Here is a 22,828-nt window from a genome sequence, read left to right on the forward strand (position 1 = left end):
GAGAAAGGAAGGGGAAAAACTTCCTGACCGGACCCCACAACTCCCTGCTGCTACTGCCCCATTGTTCTATTCTGTTCCTCTTTGCAGCAGAACTCTTCAAAAGAGTTGTCCTCTCTAGCTTTCTTTCCACTCTGGTGGAATTTCTCCGTTAAGTCTTTGACTCCATTACTCTGCCAAGACAGCTCTGACCAAGGTCACCAGTGACCTTGCCAAAGTCAAATCCGTGATCAGGTCTCATGCTCATCTGACTCACCCTGACAGCAGTACTTGACATGGTCACTCTTACTTATACTCTTCCCTTGGCCTCCAAGACCCCACTCTTCCTACTTCTCTGTCTTCAGTGGCAAGTTGCTCCTCCCTTCCCAGATCTTAAACACTGGAGTGTGCTGGGCTAAGCCTTTAGATGTCTTCTCTTTCTGTGCTTACCTGCTAGGTGAATCCAGTGGGTTCCATCCCTGTGACCTAAAATGTCTATTTACTGATGACTACTGAATTTGTATCTCTAGCTTGGACTTGTCCTACCCCACACTCTCGTGTCCAGTGGTCTTCCGAACTACTCCCCTTGGAGGTCAAATTGTTCAAAGCCAAGTTCCTGAGCCAAAGGAGGAAACCAATAGGTTTCCTCAAACCTGTTCTTCTGCAGTCTTCCTCATGGCCAGTTGCTCATGTCATAAACTGTGGAGTTACCCTTAACTCTGCTCTCAGATCTACTACCTGCTATATCTTCAAAATATATTCTGAATCTCAGCATTTCTCACAACGCCCACAGCTGCCTCCTTCATCCAAGCAGCTAACCATCTCTTGAATGGATTATTGCCATTGCCTTCTCGCTGGCCTCTTTTTTTCTACCCAGAACAGCCAGAATGAACCTGTTCTATGCTAAAGCATAGCACCAAATCACCATGTGCTCGGAGCCTTCCAGTAGCTTTCCATTTCACTGGGAGTAAGAGCGGAAGTCTTTATGATGGCCTGCAAGACCCCAGTGATCTGGCCCCTTGGCATATGGTGTTACTGTCTTTATCTCTCTCACTTCCCTTCCCACCCTCCCTCCCATCTTCTCTCCCTTCTTTCCTTTTCCCCCTTTTCTCTCACTCTTCTCCCTCTCACTCACTGTTCTGGCCATACTGACTTCCTGTCTTTCCCTGAAGGAAGTAAGCATATTCCCATTTCAGAGCCTTTCTTTGTTCTTGCTGCTGCTTGTCAGATGTTCTGACTGCTGCTTGTCAGCACTTTCTCCATTCAATTCAAATGCTTCCTTATTCAGGGAGCTTTAAAATTCTGTTAAATATAGTCCCTACATGCATTCCTCCTAACATAATTATTTGTTTATTATTACCTTCTTTCCCTTCTTTGAAGGCAGGGACTTTGTTCTGTTACTACTCTATCCATGAGACACAGAACCAGCTTGGCACATCACAGGTGCTAAACGAATGAAGGTGGTGGTTGTGATTCATTTTTATGATTTTTATGATTTTATGATTCCATTAAGTACGATGTCTTGAATTACTTCATAAAACTATAAGAATTCATACAATTTTTCAAAATACTACATATAACGTGATAGGTCAAGATACACAAAAACTCTAAATCACCTCCATGATCCCCTGCTTCAATCTGTATCTGATGATGAGGCTATTACTTACCAGCATTGAAGTATTAATTATGCAGCAGACATTGTGCTTAGATTATCTAGTTGAGTCTCTACAATTCAGGTATGTTATTACTCCATTTTACCAAAAGGGAAATGAGGCTTAATGAGTTTGAGACCAGCTGAAGATGGGAAGTGTCAGCACTGGGACTGGATCTCTGTGTGCCTAACTCCAGAAGCTAACATCCAAAGGAGATGGGGCTGCTAAATAAAAGCCTCCAGGAGATCCCCCCCCCTTTTTTTTTTCTTCCAATGTTTATTTTTGACAGACAGAGAGAGACAGAGCATGAGGGGGGGGGCGGAGGGGTAGAGAGAGAAGGAGACACAGAATCCAAAGCAGGCTCCAGGCTCTGAGCTGTCAGCACAGAGCCCGATGTGGGGCTTGAATCCACCAACCGTGAGATCATGACCTGAGCCGAAGTCAGATGCTTAATCAACTGAGCCACCCAGGCGCCCCAGGAGATCCTTTTTAAGACATATGTTCTGTATATGCTGGTCCTTTATGTGTTTATATACTTAAATAGAAAAGTATTTAAGAAATAATGTTTAGTTTTGGAAATTAAAGGACTAAAATTTGTAATTGTTAAACCATAATAAATTATAAACTAGATAGATTATAAGCTTTATTCTTTGTTTAAAAAAATGTTTATTTATTTTTGGTGGGGAGGGAGAGAGAGAGAGAGAATCCCGACATGGGACTCGATCCCACAACTGTGAGATCATCACCTGAACTGAGATCAAGAGTCTGATGCTTAACCGACTGAGCCACCCAGACACCCTGATAGATTATCAACTTTAAAAAGTCTTGAGCTAAAAGTGAGCATTGATGGCTCTCTGCCTGATGACTGATTGCTCTTGCAATCTAATTTATACAAACGTGTCCTAATACCCTAACCAGTGAGCTATTGCTATGGTTGTGAAGGCTTTTGTGTGTGAGGTAGAGCTGGCTTGGAGTGCTCTGGGTTACTTCTTAAGAGGGCCTCTTCAGAGGGAAGTGAGATGAATTCTCAACTTCAGATTTTTATAGTTAACTTTGCAGGAGATTATTGCTCTTTAGAAAAACAGCTTCGAACTCAAGAAACTTTATGAAGGGGAGGAAACTGCTAAGCTAAGTGCAAGGAAAGAGGAAATCAACAAAACCATGCCTAGTCCTTTTAATTTTCTGGTTCTCTAGAAGAGATGGAACTAAACTAGTCAGAGTTGGGAACTCAGAGCTTCAGTTTCCGGTTCTTCATTCTCTCTGTCATATCCTACTTACTCTCCTGGCTCATTGACTGAGGCATGGATCCCCTTCCTGAAGATCTGAATAATTGCACAGTGGTAACTTGGTATTTTGGTAGCACAAGAAATGGATTGGTAGAATTGACATTAAATGCCCGTGAAGTTGGTCACACTTGCTCCCTGTAGAAAGTAAGTCCAGATTGCAAAAATATGCTTTCCTGGATTGTGTGTGTGTGTGTGTAGAGCTATGTTTTTAAAGAATTAAGAAAGTAATAATGCTTTGGGAGAGCTGGCAAACAATAATGTGAAGCTAAAATCTGTTCATTAATTTGGATAATGTGCTGAATATTGTAAGGATATGAATGTGTTTTTTCATTATTACCATGACTCTTACAGTGTGACTCCACATTCAAGATACGTTATTGTCTAACTCACCCCGAAAAAGAGCTGTAGGATAACCTCTTTTTTTTTTTTTTTTAACTTTTTAACACTTATTTATTTTTGAGACAGAGAGAGAGCATGAACAGGGGAGGGTCAGAGAGAGAGGGAGACACAGAATCTGAAACAGACTCCAGGCTCTGAGCTGTCAGCACAGAGCCTGACGCAGGGCTTGAACTCACGGACCACGAGATCATGACCTGAGCCGAAGTCAGACGCTTAACCGACTGAGCCACCCAGGTGCCCCAGGATAACCTCTTTTTTAAGATTGTGTCTGTTCCATTGGGGACCAAAGCTCATAAATGTGAGTGGGAACCAATCAGAGAAACAGTACAACATTCCTGCATTTATTGATGTCATGGTGGCATGAAATATTTTTGTTGACCTTACTTTTGTTTAGTCAGACTACCAGGTTTTTGGATAATATTTGCTGGTACCACAACTTAGTGCTATGAATTTTGATTTCTTTTTGATTTCTTGTTTATGCTTTGTGTTGGGATGGCATGATTCACTCCTCCATTTTCATTGTGAGTTTAAAAAATGCAGATAGCGTATTTCAAAGTACTGAAGTGTGTGTATAATTTAGAACTCCCCAAATATCTTAATTACTAACAAGCTGCTGAGATATAATTTTTCAAAGTTTCAAAAAACAATAAAGGCTGTTTTTAGGTGACTGTATATGAACAGATAAAGTAGGAAGTGATGTGGGTAGATAATCAGGAGCTCCTTCTCAGGATTAGTCCATAAGGTGACATGAAGTATTCTCACTGTGTTCTTTTATTTTTGTGGGCTTTGTGTCATGACCCTTTATATATTTTTTTCCCATTCTAACATCTGCTGGCTTTTAAATGGGATAATTTCTTTGGTATTTGCAATGTTTGAGAGATACTTTGAACATACTGGTTAAATTTGGCATTGGGTTCTCATGCTGTGAACTTCATAATCAACCTTTTTTTAATTTTAAAATAGGAATTGCCCTTTATTTCATTGTTCTTTGTCTCCCCCCTCCCCTTTTTAAAAACAGGCTGCAGATACTTTGGCTGTGAGGCAAAAAAGAAGAATTTATGATATCACCAATGTCTTAGAGGGAATTGACCTGATTGAAAAAAAGTCAAAAAATAGTATACAATGGAAGTAAGTTACAAACCAATACCCTACTCTAAAACCTATATTTTTCTTCCTGATGCTGTATAAAATCTGACCTTTATACCGTCTGGCTCTCCCTCTCATTTGGCCTGGTATTCTCAACAGGCCCCTCATCTTTCCCTGGACACTGCTCTGGGCCTCTGTATGTGACTCCTGTGTTGGGATATTCCCTTGCTGTCTCCACTGTCTGATTTACACTCTGAAAATTCAAATCTTATTTTCTCCCTCAAGCTACTCATTTGGCACACATTGCATACTGCTTTGTATTATTGATCCCTTTCTGCGTGAGCATTTAGCTTCCCAACTAATAGAAACTCCTTAAGAATAGGAACTATGTCGTATATATAGGAATATGACCTTGTGTATAGTAGTTGATTGAAATGCATGTTGTCATTCATTAACTGTTGTATGGTTGTATGTTTGAATGTGAAAAATACTTTCGGTCCTGCAAATTCGTCCTCTTTGGCCCTAGTTTTTTCTTTTGTTTTGTTCTGTTTTAAAGCCAGAGTCTCACCAAAATATTAAAAGGTTGTAATTTACCAGCATCTCAGTCTATATCATGCGACTTCCAGGTGTAACTATGTAGCTTTGACATCCTTTTCTTTCTTTCTTTTTTTAAGTTTATTTACTTTGAGACAGAGAGAGACACAAATGGGGGAGGGACAGAGAGAGAGAATCTCAAGCAGGCTCTGCGCTGCCAGCACAGAGCCCAATATGGGACTCGAACCCATGAACCATGAGATCACGACCTGAGCCAAACTCAGACGCTCAGCTGACTAAGCCACCTACATGCCTCAGCTTTGACATCCTTTTGGTGCCAGTCACTAGCCCGTCCTTTTAGATGAAAAACACCATTAGAACATAGAACTTTTTTTGACTTTATAAAAATTTTTATTTTCTGTATGGCAAAAACACTGAGAATTTTTGTGATTTGATTGTTCTTGCCAATAAATTTTCTAAGCAAATATGTTCAGAGGTACGATGTTTAAATTTTCTAAGGATTTTAATGCTTGATTTTTTAGAAGAGTGTAAAGATTTTTGTCTTGAATAAATTACTAGTTCAGTTCTATTACTATAAAAATTAAGTGATGTTAACCTGGGTCTGATACTGGAGATACTGATTCTCATACGTTTTTAAGAGGTGTAGGTGCTGGCTGTAATACTAAAGAAGTCATAGATAGATTAAGATATCTTAAAGCTGAAATTGAAGATCTAGAACTGAAGGAAAGAGAACTTGATCAGCAGAAGTTGTGGCTACAGCAAAGCATCAAAAATGTGATGGACGACTCGATTAACAATAGATATCCTTTTAAATAAGTTACACATGTAGCTGTAGTATATGTATGTATATAATGCATTCTTCCAGTCTGAAGATCAGTTACTTTATTCTAATGTTTCACAAAGTTTTCTAAGTGGATAAAGTATTTTAATTTTATAATATTCTAATAATTTATACTAATATTTGAAAAGTTTTTACCTCTTAAAATTACAAAGTACATCTATTAACATTGTTCCTTTGTTGCACTGAGGAAAAAAAGTCATTACTTTAAATCTACCATTAATAGGATGCCACATGCTAGCTAAAATGTGCTTAGGGGGTCTCTGAATATTAGAAGGAATTGTTAAATGCACAGGTATATTTAAATAATTGTGCTCAGTGTTCTGAAGTGGTAAAAATTCAGTTACCTCTCAAGTTTTGAAAAATTAATTTTGGCTTGAAACTATCAAGCCAAACTATCATGGGCTGGCAATCAATCCAGGATACATTTTTGCCTAATATTAACTGAAAGATACAACCTACTTGAGGTTGGGGACCAAGGCTTATGTATCCATCATATTAAGTTGTGGGAAAAAATTAGTGATGTACTTCATGTGTTTCCTAAAAATCACTGTTCTCTTAGATACACATGATACTCTTGATTTGTAAACTTACCTAGATACTTATGGAATCTCTTAATTGCATTTATCTTCTACTACCTCTCATGAATTTTTGACTACTGTATCCAATTTCTTATGTTTTGTAATTTGTTGAATAAGTCCATGATCTCATTTGTTATTTCTTTTCTATGGACCAAAGCTCCTTAACAATTTGATAACTTAAGTGGGGTTTTCAGGCTGTACCTTGTGGAGCCCCAAAACACAAAAACCATTGAACTAGCTGATCATAGACTTTGCTGCACTGCTTTCCAAGATTCTGGCCATTCCCAGACCCCTAAACCATAACCAGGAAAATTCTTAATGTGGAGGCATGTATGGTTGCTCTCCTCTCCTGCTGACCGCATCCTTTTCCCCATCGCTCTTTCCCCACCCCAGAAGCCCTGTCTCCATGAGGAATATGGAGGACTCAAATGTCACAAAAATCAAAAGTGGCTTCTTAGAGCAAAGGATGGGTACCCCTCTTATGGACCTTTATCTTTGCCTTTTCAGACTAAAGACGTCTTTATCTGACCATGTGTGGCAACACCTTCATGCACTTGGTCATTTTGTTTATTTTGGCCTGCAGATTTATTATCTTAATTTAAATGCCGAGACCTTGGTATACATGTTGTTCCTTAACTCTTATGGCAGTACATTTTCCTATGTAACTCATGAAGACATCTGTAATTGCTTTAATGGTAAGTACTATTAGTTTGTCCTAACATTCTTCCTCTGGTCAACCTATTTAGCGGAGAGTGAGTCAAAATTCCCCCACACACTCACCCTAAGTCATTAGTTTCAGGAACTGTGGACGTTCTGTGTTACTCTACAGTGCTCTGTAGTGATAGGCTGCCTTTGTTTCCGTTCTCATGACAGTAACTGCTTTGCACAGTTTTCACTTCATTGCCTGCATTGGTGGGTGTAAACTGTGTGTGGGAGGGGCAGCTAAATCAGAGGGAGATTAAACAGTTTCAAAGTCACAGAGTTGCAGGGTCAGTGATTAAATTTGATCAAATATATTTCTCACTGGCACCGTTTAGAAACCATGTGCAGTGTGCTGGTCACAAATGAACTCAAAGAAAGCGTGAGGGCAGAGTTAGGTTAATCCATTTTATAACCAGGACAGTTACTCCTAACCCTGTTCCATCCCATCCCCTGCCTCCATGTTTTCCCCTTGACAGGACAATACAGTGTATTAATAACATTGGTGTGTGTGTGTTGGGGGGGGGGGGGGAGGAGGCTGTACCCCATAATTATAATACAAGTAAAATGAAATTTTGTATACATATTTATATTAGTCATGTATGGCCTGTTAAACAGTCATGCATATTATGCACATAAAAAAAAAAAAATCTGCCAAGCACCTTGCCAAGTGAAATCTGACTTTCCAAGGCTATGTTGACAATATGTGTGGCCTTATTGCTTTACTCTGCCACCATATATCCTGAGCTTTCTAAGAAAGTTTGAGAAAGTATTTTTAATTTTCAGCTCAACAGTCTGCTATAGAATTTAGCTTTAAAATTAAGTTCACTTAAGCTCAAGATTTCACACTATCATACCTAATTTCTAGTATCCCTAGTCACTTAAGTAATTTAAAAATCTCAAGTAAACAGTGTTGAGGCTAACAGTTTCAGGAATTTCAGACTTTATGCAAGACTGAATGAAAGCAAAATTAACTTAATCCGAATTTGTTCATGAGAATAGAAACTAACGATGAGTATTTACCCTCTTCTCAGATCTATTACATATATTACCTCATCTAATCCTCAAAAGAAATCTATGCAATAAGGTTTATTCCCCCCATTTTACAGAATTAGGAACCAAAGCCCAAGGTTACCCAGCCTGGGATTCAGACCCAAGCATCTGATTCCAGAGCTCACACTCTTGCCACTGTATTCCAAGATCAATAGTATTTTCTAAACTTAGAAATTTTTTTCATCAGGTGATACACTTTTGGCCATTCAAGCACCTTCTGGTACACAGCTGGAGGTACCTATTCCAGAAATGGTATGCAGGGTAACTTTTCTTAATGTGGATCTGCTGTCTTAAGAAGGACAAATGTATTATCTTTAGCTGAACAAGAGCTAATTGTGTGTAAACACTTTCAAATACTGCTTTTAAGTTTTCTATCTGAAAGTATTTATATATGAGTTTGTATGTCTTTAGTACTTTAGTAAAATTATAGAAGTGACTGAATAAATCATTTAACATCTTGAGTATAAAAGTTTTTTTATGTGATTTTTTGAGCTAGAAAATATTAAGGAATGAGTAATGATATAATCAATAATCTTTTAAAAAGTCAGTTAAAATGACTATATCTATAACTGATACAGCAATCCTAGCTGAGGAAAAAGTTCAACTTAAATACCCACCATACCAGATTGCTTGAAATTGGGTCTTTTTCAAAACATTCTCTAGTTGAGTCAAAGACATTTATTGACTCTATTCTATGTATAATTCTATGTTATATATACAATTAGTCCTTTATAGCTTTGCTTATCTTAATTTTTGGTGTTCCAAAGTAGTTAGAAATGTTAATATTTATTCATTTGTTTATACCCAATAACCTTAAAGGGTCAGAATGGACAAAAGAAATACCAGATCAATCTAAAGAGTCATTCAGGACCTATCCACGTGCTGCTTATAAATAAAGAATCCAATTCATCTAAGCCTGTGGTTTTTCCTGTTCCCCCACCTGATGACCTCACACAACCCTCCTCTCAGCCCTCCACTCCAGTGACTCCACAGAAATCCAACATAGCAACTCAGAATCTGCCTGAGCAACATGTCTCTGAAAGAAGCCAAAATCTTCAACAGACTCCAGCCACAGACTTGTCATCAGGTGAGTCTAGAGCCTTTGTTTTAAAAAGTAGAGAAGGAAAAATATGAAAAACGTATTAAGTAAATTGGAGAGCTTTTCTGAATTTGTCAGCCATGGTCATTCTATTACCAAACACAGGAGGAAAAATGGTAAGCTTAAGAAGTATATAGTGTCTCCTACACAGGACACACTGGGATAGGTATTATGAGGAAAATTTAAAAACAGATCCTGCTTTAATTCTGTTACTACGGATTTATTTTTTAGGTGATATACACACACAATCGGATTGTATATTCAGCATATATAATTGGATACAGTATAATGTGGCTAAGACCGTGTAGCATTATGAATAGTGTGAGCAAGGAAAAGATAGTTAATGGACTTACGTATGCAGTTTTCCTTAGAATTCCATGTTCAGAATTGATCGAAATTTGCTCATTCCCCCCTCCCCCCCCCCATTAATATTTGCATGTCAACTTTTTTTTTTAATGTTTATTTATTTTTGAGAGAGAGAGATACAGTGTGAGCAGGGGAGGGGCCAAGAGAGAGGGAGACACAGAATCTGAAGCAGGCTCCAGGCTCTGAGCTGTCAGCACAGGGCCAGACATGGGGCTCGAACTCACGAGCGGTTAGATCATGACCTTCTGAAGTCAGAAGTTCAACCGACTGAGCCATCCAGGTGCCCCACATATCAACTTTTTTATCAGAGGTTTACTTTGTAAACCTTAGTCACTCATCTCTTAGTCACTCTAGGATGAATTATTGAAACTATTGAACTAGCGATGAGTATTTACCCTCTTCTCCAATTACCTTTAAGAAAAATCAAACTACTGTAGAATATAGTGACATTTGCCTCTTCATATTCCTTGTTATACTTTTTATTTGGAAAGTTTAGTTTTATAGCTGATAAATGGTCTCAACTCCAAGTTAGGAAATCCTGCCTTCCTAAATTGTTTAATCTGAAATGAAAATAGCTAAATCTCCAAAAACTGGGCATTAGGAGTACTGTCCACATCTAAATTTGATTCCAAATAAAGGGCCCATGGCAGATATTCTCTCAATATCTGAAAGAGTTGCTGAATGAAGTCGTGCCAGTCTAGATGTAATATTGCAGATCATTAAAAGCTACATTGTACACAATCCAATTTGTTTATTTTTACCTTTGGGATGTGTCTCATTAGAATGTGGCATGAGTCTTACTACTGTGGGAATTCACAATACTTAAGAGTGAGGCTATAAAGATCTAACTGGACACGGTATTTTTCCTCCTTTCCTTCCTCCAGAAGTATTTCTATACTTAAGATATAGAATGGGGTGTGCACAACAAAGTGTACTCCTTAAAAAGTTTATGATCTAATTATAATTAATGGGGGCAAATCTAAAGACAGACAAGCTCTCTGTGGTTTAATTTAGACACCATTAGTAAGTCAGCTTCCACAAAGCATTAAACATTTTTTTTCAGCAGTTTCTGTATATAGTTTTGTATTTGGAAATAGTAGAGAAAGTAATTTGGGGTCAGATTTTAGAGAGGACCTTGAATATCAGACTGAGTTGGAACTTTAGCCAATAAGACAAAGATTTGTGAGCAGGGAAGTAGCAAGTTAGAAACTGCACACTGGTGAGTACAGGAGTAACAAGAAGATGCTTTTGGCCTGGGAAACAGAAGAGATTAGAGGCAATGGAGAATGAATATATGGTGTCTGCAGTTATGTAACTATAAAAGAACATTATGGCTAAGATGGGTGATAACAATGGGATTGGAAAGAGGAAGAAGAGATTTGAGAAGTATTGTTTAGGTAAAATAAAATAAGTAACTTTGATGTGTGAGATCCGGAGATAAATTGGAGGAATGGAAAGTAATGTTGAAGTTTCGAGATTGGGTAACTGGGAGAATTACAGTACTACTGACTTTGTAAAACCAAGGAGTCAGTTTTGGGAGAATGATGAGGAGTCTTTTGATCTACATCTTGAGTTTAGAAGTTAAAAGTAATGCGAAGCAGAGTAGGTGCTCATGAAAATGGTATCTTTCTGTAAAGTTCTATACTTTAATAAAAGCTGCTAGTGTTTAACTTTTTAAACACTACTGTTTAAATATATGCTGTTTTTTAAATAACTGCCCTTTTTTTGATGTTTATTTTTGAGAGAGAGAGAGAGAGAAGGGCAGAGAGAGACACACACAGAATCTGAAGCAGGCTCTAGGATCTGAGCTGTCAGCTCATATGGGGCTTGAACTCATTCATGAACCACAAGATCATGACCTGAGCTGAAGTTGGATGCTTGACTGACTGAGCCACCCAGGAGCCCCATAACTGCCTTTTAAAAAATTTTGAGAGAGAGAGAGAAAATGTGCATATGTGCATGCGTGTGAGTGGGGGAGGTGCAGAGAGGGAGAGAGAGAATCCCAAGCAGGCTCTGTGCTGTCAGCGCAGAGCCCAATGTGAGATTAGATCCCATGAATAGTGAGATCATGACCTGAGCCAAAATCAAGAGTTGGATGCTTAACTGACTGAGCCACCCAAGCTTCCTAAAGTAACTGCCTTTTACTGTCAAAATATATAAATAGAACTGTAACAAAACTTTATTATCATATTTGTTTCCAGCAGGATCTATTAGTGGAGATATCATTGATGAGTTAATGTCTTCTGATGGTAAGTAGTTTAAAATTTTACTACTTAAATATCAATAATGCTTCTCTAGAGTTTGTAAGTGGCAAAAGATTGAAAAGAAATGCAGAATGTGTATTTTTTTAACTGCTTAACATCCTATGATGATTCATGAAAAATCTCCCACTTTAAAGTAAATCATAGGCATCCTTCAATTTTTATTTTACTGCATTTCAAGAAAAGAAAAAGGCCAATAAGGGGATACTTATCACTTTCACTGAATAAATTTCTAAACTGTTAGCCCACTAGTCTTTTTCATGTCTGAAGAATTTGGCCAAGAAAAGTAAAATAATATATAGGTAATCTCAAAACCCAGTTTTGTAAATATCCCCACAAAGGCCAATGTCAAGCTACCAATGTGAACTATTACTAACATTACCCATGTCATCATCTAATCTGAAATAATCCTTAAAAATCAATTGCTACAAAATATTATAATTACTTTAATAACTCTCTTGGGCTTTCACCTTCCTGTAAATTCTTGGATTCAGTCCTGTTTCCTAACAAATATAGCCGAACCTAGGAAACTGCAACTGTTAAATTAGCAAATGGTACAATAACCACTTAGAGAATAAACATTTCTGTAGAAACAAAACATCAGCATATTTATGAAGTCTAGTTCCTATTTCTCTTTTCAAAGTAGGAGCTTATTTAGCAGAGATCAGAGGAAATACTTTGACACTGTTTTTGAATCATACATTTTAGTGTATGATTCAACCAACAAAAATTTTAACCTCAGGGCGCCTGGGTGGCTCAGTCGGTTGAGCTTCCGACTTCGGCTCAGTTCATGATCTCACAGTTTGTGAGTTCGAGTCCTGCGTCAGGCTCTGTGTTGACAGCTGAGAGCCTGGAGCCTGCTTCAGAGTCTGAGTTTCCCTCTCTCTGCCCTTCCCCCGCTCATGATCTGTCTCTCTCTGTCCCTCAAAAATGAATAAATGTTAAAACAAATTTTTTTTAAATAAAAAAAATTTTTAACCTCTATTTCTTAAGCTATACCAATGCATAAATTATCTTTAAATGAGAATCTTTCAAAATATACACTAAACAGAAGTCGTTAATTTGATTACAACTTTTTCTATTATTTCCTAAAAATTCTTATATAACATTAAGAAACATAGTTTCTTTAGATATTTAGATAGATGTATTTGAGAGTATTCTGTGAAACATCATTAACTGTATATAAAACCCATGTTTAACACTGAATTTGTTTTACTTGCAGTGTTTCCTCTTTTACGGCTTTCTCCTACCCCGGCAGATGACTACAACTTTAATTTAGATGATAATGAAGGAGTTTGTGATCTGTTTGATGTCCAGATACTAAATTATTAGATTCCATGGAAACTTGGGACTGTTATCTACCTCTAACTGTAACATTTTAGACTTCTTAATAACCTAAGTATTTAAAATAATGAATGTAACACCTTTTTAGTTCACTGATTCTGAAGTGTTCTCTAATAATTTCTTTTTTACTTCACAAAACTTCAACCATAAAAACAAAGGGCTCTTTTCAACCATAAAAACAAAGGCTTTTTTTCAGGGGAAAAAGTGATTTAATACCCACAAATCCCCTCCCTTCCCCCTTAAGTGATTACATTCTGGGATTTCACCTTTTCTTCCAATTCTGAATCCTTCTGTTTTTTTCCCTCTTATGAGAGGAAATTTAAAATAGACTAAGGTCATCAAAAACAAACAAAGTTGGCCAGCAGCTCATCCCTTGTCTTATATTTTTTTACTGCCACGAAACTGTCCGTATTTCTGTGTGTCCTCCAATCCAAAAACACATTCACTGCCACTTATAAAGTGAAGGATGTAAACTAGGATATATTAACTGTTTCAGTGAACAGATTTTGTGAAGTGCCTTCTGTTTTAGCACTTTAAGTTTATCACATTTTGTTGACTTCTGACATTCCACTTTCCTAGATTATAGGAAAGATCTGTTTATGTAGTTTGTTTTTAAAATGTGCCAATGCTTGTACATTAACAAGATTTTTAAAAATAAAACTGTATAAAACATTTAATTTATTGGTCTTCTTGGGGTATTTGATGTATCACCAGTGTATTACAATTGAGCCATCAATCTTGTCGCTTCATCAACATTAACTGATTCGTTTTCATGACACTGCTGAGGAATCTGAAGGGAGAAAAATATTGTATTTAAAAATGTAGATAACAACAGTCAACAAAAATGACTTGTATATAATATATTACCTAATTTAATATCTTCTAGTCATACCTTTGGAAACGGAACAGTAAATTCTCGTATTCGGACTCAATGTTTTAGAGTCTGAATGACTCAATATGCTATATATTGAGTATATATATATATATACTACAGAGCCAAGGATAGTAGAGAGCCAAATACTAAAAATTATATTCAAATCACAGGCTTTAAAAAGTTAGAGTTTAGCTTATTAGCCGTAACAAAAGGAAATGATTCACACTCACCAGCTGTTTCTGCAGAGGTTCAAGGGAAAGTCCTTTGGAGAAATGTGCAAGTTCCTTTTGTATATCTACAAAAGCTTTATTCACTCTGTTAACTTTTTCATCATTCACAATGTTTATCTTTTAAAAAAGAAAAAAAGGTTATTAATCTACAATCTTGTAACCATAAATAATAAAATATATCCAACTTTAATTTAATCTTGTTAAACCTAAAAATGTAAAAATTCATCAACCCTACCCATTTGTGGGGATAATTTACACAAAAATTCTTATGGTCTTATTGGGAAGTTTTAGACAAAAGGTTCTGTGTTTTTAAAAATAAGAATTATGTGGACATACATCATATTTAGACATGGTATAGGCACATTAAAATACATGACCACAATCCTAGGCTACAGTCATCTCTCATTGTAAAACGAGGAACCTGGATCAAATGCTTTACTTTTTTTTTTTAATTAATTTTTTTTTAAAGTAAGCTCTGTGCCTGGTGTGGGGCTTAAACTCACGACCCTGACGGCCAGAGTCACAGGCCTTACTGGTTGAGCCAACCAGGTGCTCCACTTTAGACTCCTTCTAACAGTCCATCTCAGAATCCTTCCTTGACCTCCTTGCCTTAACAGAAGTCCCTTCCAGTCTCCTGAGGACAATTTCCCTTACAACCCTCCTCTCTTTAAATCTGGTTTTTCACTGCTGCTCTGAAACCATTTCTCCTTAAAAACTCTGCCTCTAATGCATCAGAATATTCTAATACCTCTTTCCTCATTACTGTCACCTGCCAACACATTTACTTGCTCCCTCACGAAAGATCTCAAAACTCAGCTCACTGACCTCTCTCATGCCTGGTGAGGGGCTTCAACAAAAACCTAACCCTCTAGTTTCTTAGTCTGTTCAGGTCCTCAACTCCCAGATTCTTTCCCACTACCTACCTCAGCCATCCACTTCCATGGATTACCTTTGGCTGCAACTTGTAACACCTCCTGTTCTTCAAGTTCACTTGGCTTATTAACAATTCTTCAATCTTCCTGAAATCTCCCACCAATTTCACTATTTTTCACTTTCCGTATCGTCACTTTTTCCTTTAGCCAGCCCAGATTCCGTGACCATTATTTAATCAATCACTCCTTTACTCTCTTAACCTTCCTTCTGTTCCTTAATCAAACCTACTTGACAAACTAGTTAAACTCAACTGACAGCTTTTTCTGAGCCTAAAACTGAATCTGCAGAAAATCTAACTGGCTGGCTTCACTTTAAATTCATGATCACAAACTTCAATTTACCATGTATATAGTGCCTGGCAATCTTAAGACCTCCAGTTAGTAAATTAGGCCACTTTTCTGAGAAAACTATCTGACACCTTCCCCAACCAGGCGGCCTACCCAGATTTCCCTCCCTTATATATCTTTCCATTAGCATACGTAAAGTGGCTAGCACTTCTATGCAAACAATATGATCTCCTGTCAGTCAAATACACCAAGTTTTTCCCCAGCATGGGGCCTTCACATTTGTTATTCTCTCTGCGTAAAGTGTGCTGCTCCCAACACTTTCCAGAGCTTTATATTACTATGATAAGGAAAAGATAGGGTTCAGTAGGCAGAGAGGTAAAGATTAGGACCTGAGGTCCCTGGTAGGGAAAAACACTTACTTTGGAACAACGTTGGGAGTGTCTGACCCGAGCAAACCCTTCAGGCATAAGGTTCCTCTTAAAGTAACAGACCCCACCTACTCCCCTTCAGGCTTCCTTCAGGAATTTGACAAAAGACCTAAGTATGACCATAGGCCACCCCCTGGTACAATGGAAATGAGCCAATCAGGAATGGACAATCCAGCACCAAGACCTGCAAGCCAGTAAGGGTATAAAACCTGAGAAGGAACAAGGGGGAAGGGCTGGGGGGTGACAAGAACCTTATATAACAAGGACCCTTGCCTACAGTCCTTAGGCATTCACTTTGAATGCTCCCTCTCTGTAAAGACAGCTTTCCTACTTACTACTCTTACACTCCAATCTTATACTCTAATAATAAACCTTTGCCTGCTGCTCATTTTGTATGTACACCTCTTCATTCTTTGAAGAGGTGAGACGACGAACCCAGGGTCCTGAGGTAAAAAATCCTGCGGCATTACTTGCTCCCCACCATCTGGATCTTGGCTTGAATGTCAACTTTGAAAGCAATCCTGTGTAAAACTGTCACTCCCTACCCCATCATATCACCTAGCTTTATTTCCTTTATAGCATTTACTAAGTAAGTCATAAAAATGCTCCATCAAAATGCTTAACTTAGCTAGTTCATGAAAACTGAAAGATACAATGTTACATATCTTTGACTATTTTGCCAATTACAAAGTCCTGGAGACCTGACTCCACCTACTACTTAAACTTGAAAACATTTTCTTGAAGAATTTCCTGAAAGAATCTACTTAATCTTGAAGAAGAAATTTCCCATTTCCCAAATATTTTGAGGAAAAAAACACAAAAAACAAAAACAATAAACTCCTTTCTTTCCCAATTTTGCACTTTAAGAAAGTATCTTATCTTCATTTTATAGGTTTTTGTTTGAGTTCTAGATATCAGGGAGATAAGAATTACTGAGAAGAAAAAGAATGGGTGCCGATCAGCATTTCATGTCTCAATTCTGTCAGGAGGTTCTTGAATATATTTGGGGTCAGAGATAAGAACTGTTTCCCACACCATGGTTTTGGATAATTTCTATGCTCTGATAAAAAAGCTTTTAAAACTGTTCTTTGGAGCCTCATGCATTTGCAGTTAAAGTGCTTTTTTCTTGGGGTGCCTCTGTTGGTTGAGAGTCTGACTCTTGATTTTACCTCAGGTCATGATCCCAGGGCTGTGGGATCGAGCCCTGTGTCAGGCTCTGCGCTGAGTGTGCAGCCTGCTTAGGGTTCTCTCTCTCCCTCTGGCCCTCTTCCCCCACTCACGTGCTTTCTCTCTCTTTAAAAAGAAAACAAAAAAAAAGTGCTTTTTTCTTTTCATACATATACATCAAGAAAGGGGGGGTAATTTTCATTTAAAAAAAAATAAATGTTTAAAATTATCTTGCCTTTGTGAGGAAGGCTAAGAACCTGTTTTAAATAATAGCTTTCAGTTTTTCAGTGGCTTTACAACTATGCTTGGCTTGCAAACAATACTGTCAGAGTACTTAAATAATACTCACCTTCTTAAGATTAGTGGTAACCGGTTTTGCTTTGCTTTTAGTCTTAAAGTTTTTTTGGCTGGCTATATGAAATACATTTCTGGACCTCTGTCCTCTTAGTTTGCTCTTGGCCATTGTCTAGGGAAAAAAGAAACAGAACTCAATTAAGCTCAATTTAAGTTTTTAAAATAAAGGTACCAATTTAGTGTAAGAAATTCCATCTTACTCCGGATTTTTTAAAGTTGCTGTACGTATTAAATTATTTCAATGTCTTTCGTCACTACTAAGTTTTCTGCTGTTTAATGCAGAGTATGTGCCTAATTCTTTTCTGTATCTCCAATACTTGGCCCATAGGAAGTACCATGTTAATTTCTGCGGGTTGAATTCATTAATACTATCAACACAATTGTTTTCTCAGCTCTCTGCAGCATATGACAACATTAACCACCACCATCCATCCTTCTGTTGGTTTATATACTACTATACCACTCTGGTTCCTATCATACTTTAGGATGGACTCCTCTCCCCTTCTTCCTTTTTCATTCCTTTTTACTTGCCTTTCTCTCCTATGTACACTTCTTCAAAATCAGTCCTTAATTCTGCACTTCCTACCTTACTTTCACAACTTCCATGTCACCTGTATGTGAATCGCTCTTGTTGTGAAATTTTACATATTTTCTTTGCTCTATAGTTAAACATGCACGTAGCCTGTAAATTTTACCTTAGAAATGTCTTTCAAATCTGCTTTAACAATGCATATGAGGAAAATTTTAAAAATATTAATAGTTAAGATTTATTGAGGTTTTAAAATGTGTATAAGCACTATGTGAACATTTTATTGCTTTAGCCAATTTACTCTGCACAACACTGTGGGAGGTACTATTATCTCCATTTTATAGATAAAACTGATGAAAAAGGCTAATTTGCCCAATGTCACACTGTTAGTAATCAAGAAATGTCAGGATTCAAAGCCAGGAAGATTAGATCCAGAGCTAACATCATGTGATTTGGTCTCTCATATACAAATAAAGCCAATACAGAAACATAGTATAGTACTGCCTAGTTCAGGACTGTATTACCAGCATGGTCCCTAGGTCCATTTGGTTGGACCATAGATTGGCAAACTATACCAATGGATCAAATGAGATCAGGCACCTGTCTCTGTAAGTAAAGTTTTAGTAGAACACAGCTATGTCAGCCTGGTCATGTATTGTCTGTGGCTACCTTCCTGCTACAACAATAGTCCACAAAGCCTGAAGTATTTATTATCTGGCCTTTTGCAGAAAGAGTGCCAACCCCTGGCTTAAGCCATCGGCATTCAAGTCTATGCATAGTGCTGTGCGATGAACCTCTCCAATATTAAAAGTTTCCAGTGACTTTTCCCATGCCTTAGGGACAGTGAGCTTTGTCCTGGTATATTGCCAGAACCCCAAATCTAGCATAAATATGTCAAACACATCTCTTGCTACCTCTCTATACATACCTATCCTAGCCTACAAATTGCTGTTTGAAGACACTTTGCACATTCTTTCTTTCCTTTCCTCAACTTTTATCTCTGGACTTAAATTTATATTCTCCTTCAATGTCTAGCCTCAGTAAACTACTTAGGGACAGCAATGCTTTTAAACACCAACGGTACTCCTCCTACTTATAAAAAAAAGCCAGACATGAACACAATAGGAAATTCATGATTACTAAAGAGGAAGTAGAAAATACACATCATATCCCCCCAATTAAATAATCTAAAATCCTTCTTCCAATAGTAACCAAAAATCCAATCACTCATCTAGAATTTATTAATAACGTACTATGTGCCAGCTGTGCTATAAATGTGACAATACAAAAACATGTATGTGATACAAACACGGACACATGATATGTGTCGCTACATGAAGCATACAAATGGACACAAGAGGGAGAGGTCTACTAGAGTCGTGGACTTGAGAAAGGTTCGTGGAGAAGGGAATACCGTGGTGGCTGAGGCAATACTGAAATTTTGTTGACAACAACGTGAAAATTGGGATGACGAGAGACAACGAAAAACTGGTACCCTGACAAGGGCTTAAGGCCCAAAGGCACCTTGGTTTCAGGCCTCGGCCAGCAGGCACGCCGCTGCCCAGTAGGATTGCCCTGAGGCCGCGCGCGATGGAACCCAGCCACCGGGCCTCAGCGGTACAAGACCCACCGGTCCTGTCCCAAGCCCCTGAAACTTCACGACAGTTTGCCAGAAAATTTATCAACATCTTACCATACCTTCGATAACCTCGTGCAGCACGTCAAACTCCAAGCGACGCCATCTGCACGCACACGATCCAGGAAGTTCCGGGGGGAAAGGAGCCAGTCAAAATTCCTCCCACAGGCCATAGTTCCGCCCACCGAGCGGAGTCCCACCCACAGAGCACGGCCTGACACAGACGAAGCCCCGCCTACCAAACGTAGTTCCGCTCAGGAGCGGGTTCCCACCCTCGTAACGTAGTCCCGCCCATAGAGCCTGCTCAAATGCTGAGCTCCTTCCAAACCTAGCGAAGCCCCGCCCACAGGGTGAAGTTCCACCCGCCATGGGAAATCCCGCCCCTAGAGCATCCCTTACTTTAGGCAGCATTGAGGAGCCGTACTCTGCTCCGGCAAACTGGAGGCATCGGAGACGCAGCCAAGCAGGACTTCAGGGCTGATGGGTATGTGCACAGAAAGCACTGAGGCGTTTCTGAGGTTTCGAGCCTTAAAGACTGTCACCAAGGGGTCGGCCCTCAGCCGCAGACTCCTGACTGGCTCTGCCCAAGCTCCCAGGAGGTGGCGCTGCGCACCTCTGGGTGGCGTTCGGGGCTTGGCTGGAGGTGCAAAGAACCTTGTTGGCTGGAGAGATGGGGGCTATAACCTCGAAAGGGGACGTTTGGAATGAGCGAGGAGATGGAAGGCTTTTCTCGTGTAGTTTCCTTGCTCCAAAAAGAGAATTTCTAACAGCACAGCCGAGGTACAAGAAAATATAAAAAGAAAATAATTATCAGGGAACTTAGAAAAACTTAGAAGAAACATTTTTTGCCTTCTAGTTGTGAGTTCGTGTGTATTTCTCAATTAAGACATTTTGGGTTGAGTTTTCTAGAAAACTGATTCAATTCTACTAAGAGGAACTCCTCATTAAGTTTTTACATGTTTATTTTGATGAGTTCATAGGAAAATCCAGATTTTAAACGCATGTAGAAGTACTAACATTCATATATCAATTTAATACTTTCAAGAGTTTAGCCTACACTAAGTATCAAAATAAAGCCAGAATTCCACTCTCCTTTTGCACGGAAGATACTAGCTACCAAGGTTCATATTTTAAGCTGTTGACACGCATTCGCAAAACTAGTACTGAACAAAACCAAACTAGGATCTTTGTGGGTTGGCTCTGGGTCAGATTTTCTGCCCAAACAGCCACTTGCCTGCTTATAGGAAGATGAGCCGCTTATACAATAAATCGTGTTATTATGTTAATATTCATCACAAAAAACTAGGGGATATATTAAGGAAAGAAATAATTACTGTCAGTGTGTTTATTCGAATATTGTATTCTAAGACTGACTTTTTAAAAAAAAATTTAACGTTTATTTCTTGAGAGAGAGACAGAGCGTGAGCAGGGAAGGGGCAGAGAGCGAGGGAGACAGAGAATCCGAAGCAGGCTCCAGGATCTGAGCTGTCAGCACAGAGCCTGATGTGGGGCTCAAACTGGTGATCAGGACCTGAGCCGAGGTGGGTCGCTTAACTGACCAAGCCGCTCAGGTGCCCCTAAGAGTGACTTTTAAAAAACAACTTAAAATGCTGGTATAAAATACCAGTAATGTGCGGGGGCAAAACCAAAATTACAGAAAATCATCAGAATCTTTTACAAGGCCCGAGTTATCCACAAGTACTGAAGCAAATAAGGCAGGTTTAATTATGGTTACTTGAATGTGAAGTTACTGATGTATATGAGGAAGACAAATAGGTGTAATAGAATGACATCATAGTGTTTATGAAAACTTATGGGACTGGCTCTTTTATTTGAAACGGTGAGATAAAGATACATCCAGCAAAGAAATAGCATGGTTATACAGGCAAAAGCAGAAGCATTGTATGAGGTGTGAGTGAGAAGTCATGGATTTCTGTTTGACCTTTCTCACCAACCAGTAGTGTGATTATGAAAAAGTTACTTCATTTCTCTGTGCTTCCCTTTCCCATATGTAGATGGCCATTCATAGAGTATGCCCACTTCAGAGAATGTCCATTCTGTTCAGCATCCTTTCTGAGGAACCATTCTTCTCCCATTAAGTGGTCCTGGTTGAGCTGATAATTACAGTCCTCCTTGAAAGATTTTCCAACTAGAGCTGGTGAGGAATGCTGTTTCCTGCATTTAGTGTCTTTGTATTGGGATGATGTGAAATTAGGGCTGCTATTAGCCATCTCCTCCAGCAACTTGCAGGAGGCCTGTCTGCAGTGGGAGGGAACGAGGGCAAATTACAAAATAGAATAGATCTGACTGAACAATAGAACACAGGACCCTGATGATGTCATTTGAATCTTTGGATTCAGCCATAGATGCAAGAAAGATGTATCCCTAGACTTCTCAGTTACCTAAGCAAAAACATTGTGTTTTTTTGGCTTCAGTGGTCTGGGGTTATTATTATTTTTTTAAATTGTACCTAAAAGAGTCTTTATTCCTGTCCAACCTACTTCACAAGACTATTGTGCAGAGTTAATAAAATACAAAGCAGGAAAGCATAAGATATTACTAGGACAAAAGAAAGGATCATGCTAATTTTCTAAAAGCTATTTACCTATGAACCAAATGAATCATATATAAAGAAAAAAATAACTTCAAGTTTTCTAATCTTTAAAAATACATGCAAACATCATTTCACATTTTTCCGACAACCTTAAAAATAAAATCATAAGTAGAAAAAACATTTTTCGGAAACACTAGTTTTCCTGTTGAAACTTAGCAATGCAGAGTTCTGTATACAGATCTGGTCCTCAAAGAACTGTCTTAAAAGTAATTCAACGAATAAACAGGGATAGTTAGGGGGAATAAGAAAATGAGAGCACACACAGATAATTACAAACCATTCATAAGAAATCTCATAGCCCTTTACTGGAACAAAGCCAGTCTTGTATAAATGATACGCTATGATAAACTTGTTTTATCGGTTCAACTTTATTCTCCCCAGTGCTCAGTTTCATTTGATCACAATAGTTTGAACACCTAGGCTCTGTGGGAGCTCAGAGAAGTACATGATCATTGCTTCCTCTCAAAGGGAGCACAGGCACCTGGGAGAGACAGATGTGTGCAGATGGAGTAATCATTGAAGACAGAAAGTGGTAAGGACAGTGATAAATGCAAAATGATAAATATAAAAATGCATTATTT

The 22,828-nt window shown here is 38.4% G+C and overlaps 2 protein-coding genes across 5 annotated transcripts in view; one reads left to right on the plus strand and one right to left on the minus strand.

Moving 5' to 3' along the window:
• E2F5 (E2F transcription factor 5) overlaps positions 1–13,872 on the plus strand; it is a 27,571-nt gene extending 13,699 nt beyond the window's left edge. Inside the window, exons 2-8 of one of the 2 annotated variants that reach the window (XM_042923815.1) lie at positions 4,332–4,441; positions 5,593–5,754; positions 7,025–7,068; positions 8,313–8,377; positions 8,945–9,212; positions 11,792–11,839; positions 13,074–13,872. In XM_042923815.1, coding sequence (XP_042779749.1) covers positions 4,332–4,441; positions 5,593–5,754; positions 7,025–7,068; positions 8,313–8,377; positions 8,945–9,212; positions 11,792–11,839; positions 13,074–13,183 — 807 coding nt within the window. In that variant the 3' untranslated portion in view covers positions 13,184–13,872. The remainder of the gene's footprint in view (positions 1–4,331; positions 4,442–5,592; positions 5,755–7,024; positions 7,069–8,312; positions 8,378–8,944; positions 9,213–11,791; positions 11,840–13,073) is intronic. The other variant, XM_042923816.1, reaches the window with a different exon arrangement.
• On the minus strand, positions 13,856–19,802 carry RBIS (ribosomal biogenesis factor). Of its 3 annotated transcripts, none has more exons than XM_042923817.1 (4): positions 19,696–19,802; positions 17,464–17,580; positions 14,300–14,416; positions 13,856–13,985 (listed from the first exon to the last, which is right to left on the minus strand). In XM_042923817.1, the coding sequence occupies exons 2-4, from the start codon at positions 17,575–17,577 to the stop codon at positions 13,914–13,916; spliced, it is 303 nt and encodes a 100-aa protein (XP_042779751.1). In that variant the 5' UTR covers positions 17,578–17,580; positions 19,696–19,802; the 3' UTR covers positions 13,856–13,913. The 3 variants fall into 3 exon arrangements, with proteins under 3 accessions (XP_042779751.1, XP_042779752.1, XP_042779753.1); XM_042923818.1 differs by lacking the exon at positions 19,696–19,802 and adding an exon at positions 19,522–19,599; XM_042923819.1 differs by lacking the exon at positions 19,696–19,802 and adding an exon at positions 19,412–19,434.
• Between the last annotated feature and the right edge of the window lie 3,026 nt (positions 19,803–22,828).

This window comes from Panthera leo, chromosome F2 (genome assembly GCF_018350215.1).
Source record: "Panthera leo isolate Ple1 chromosome F2, P.leo_Ple1_pat1.1, whole genome shotgun sequence".
Taxonomy (NCBI): Eukaryota; Metazoa; Chordata; class Mammalia; order Carnivora; family Felidae; genus Panthera; species Panthera leo.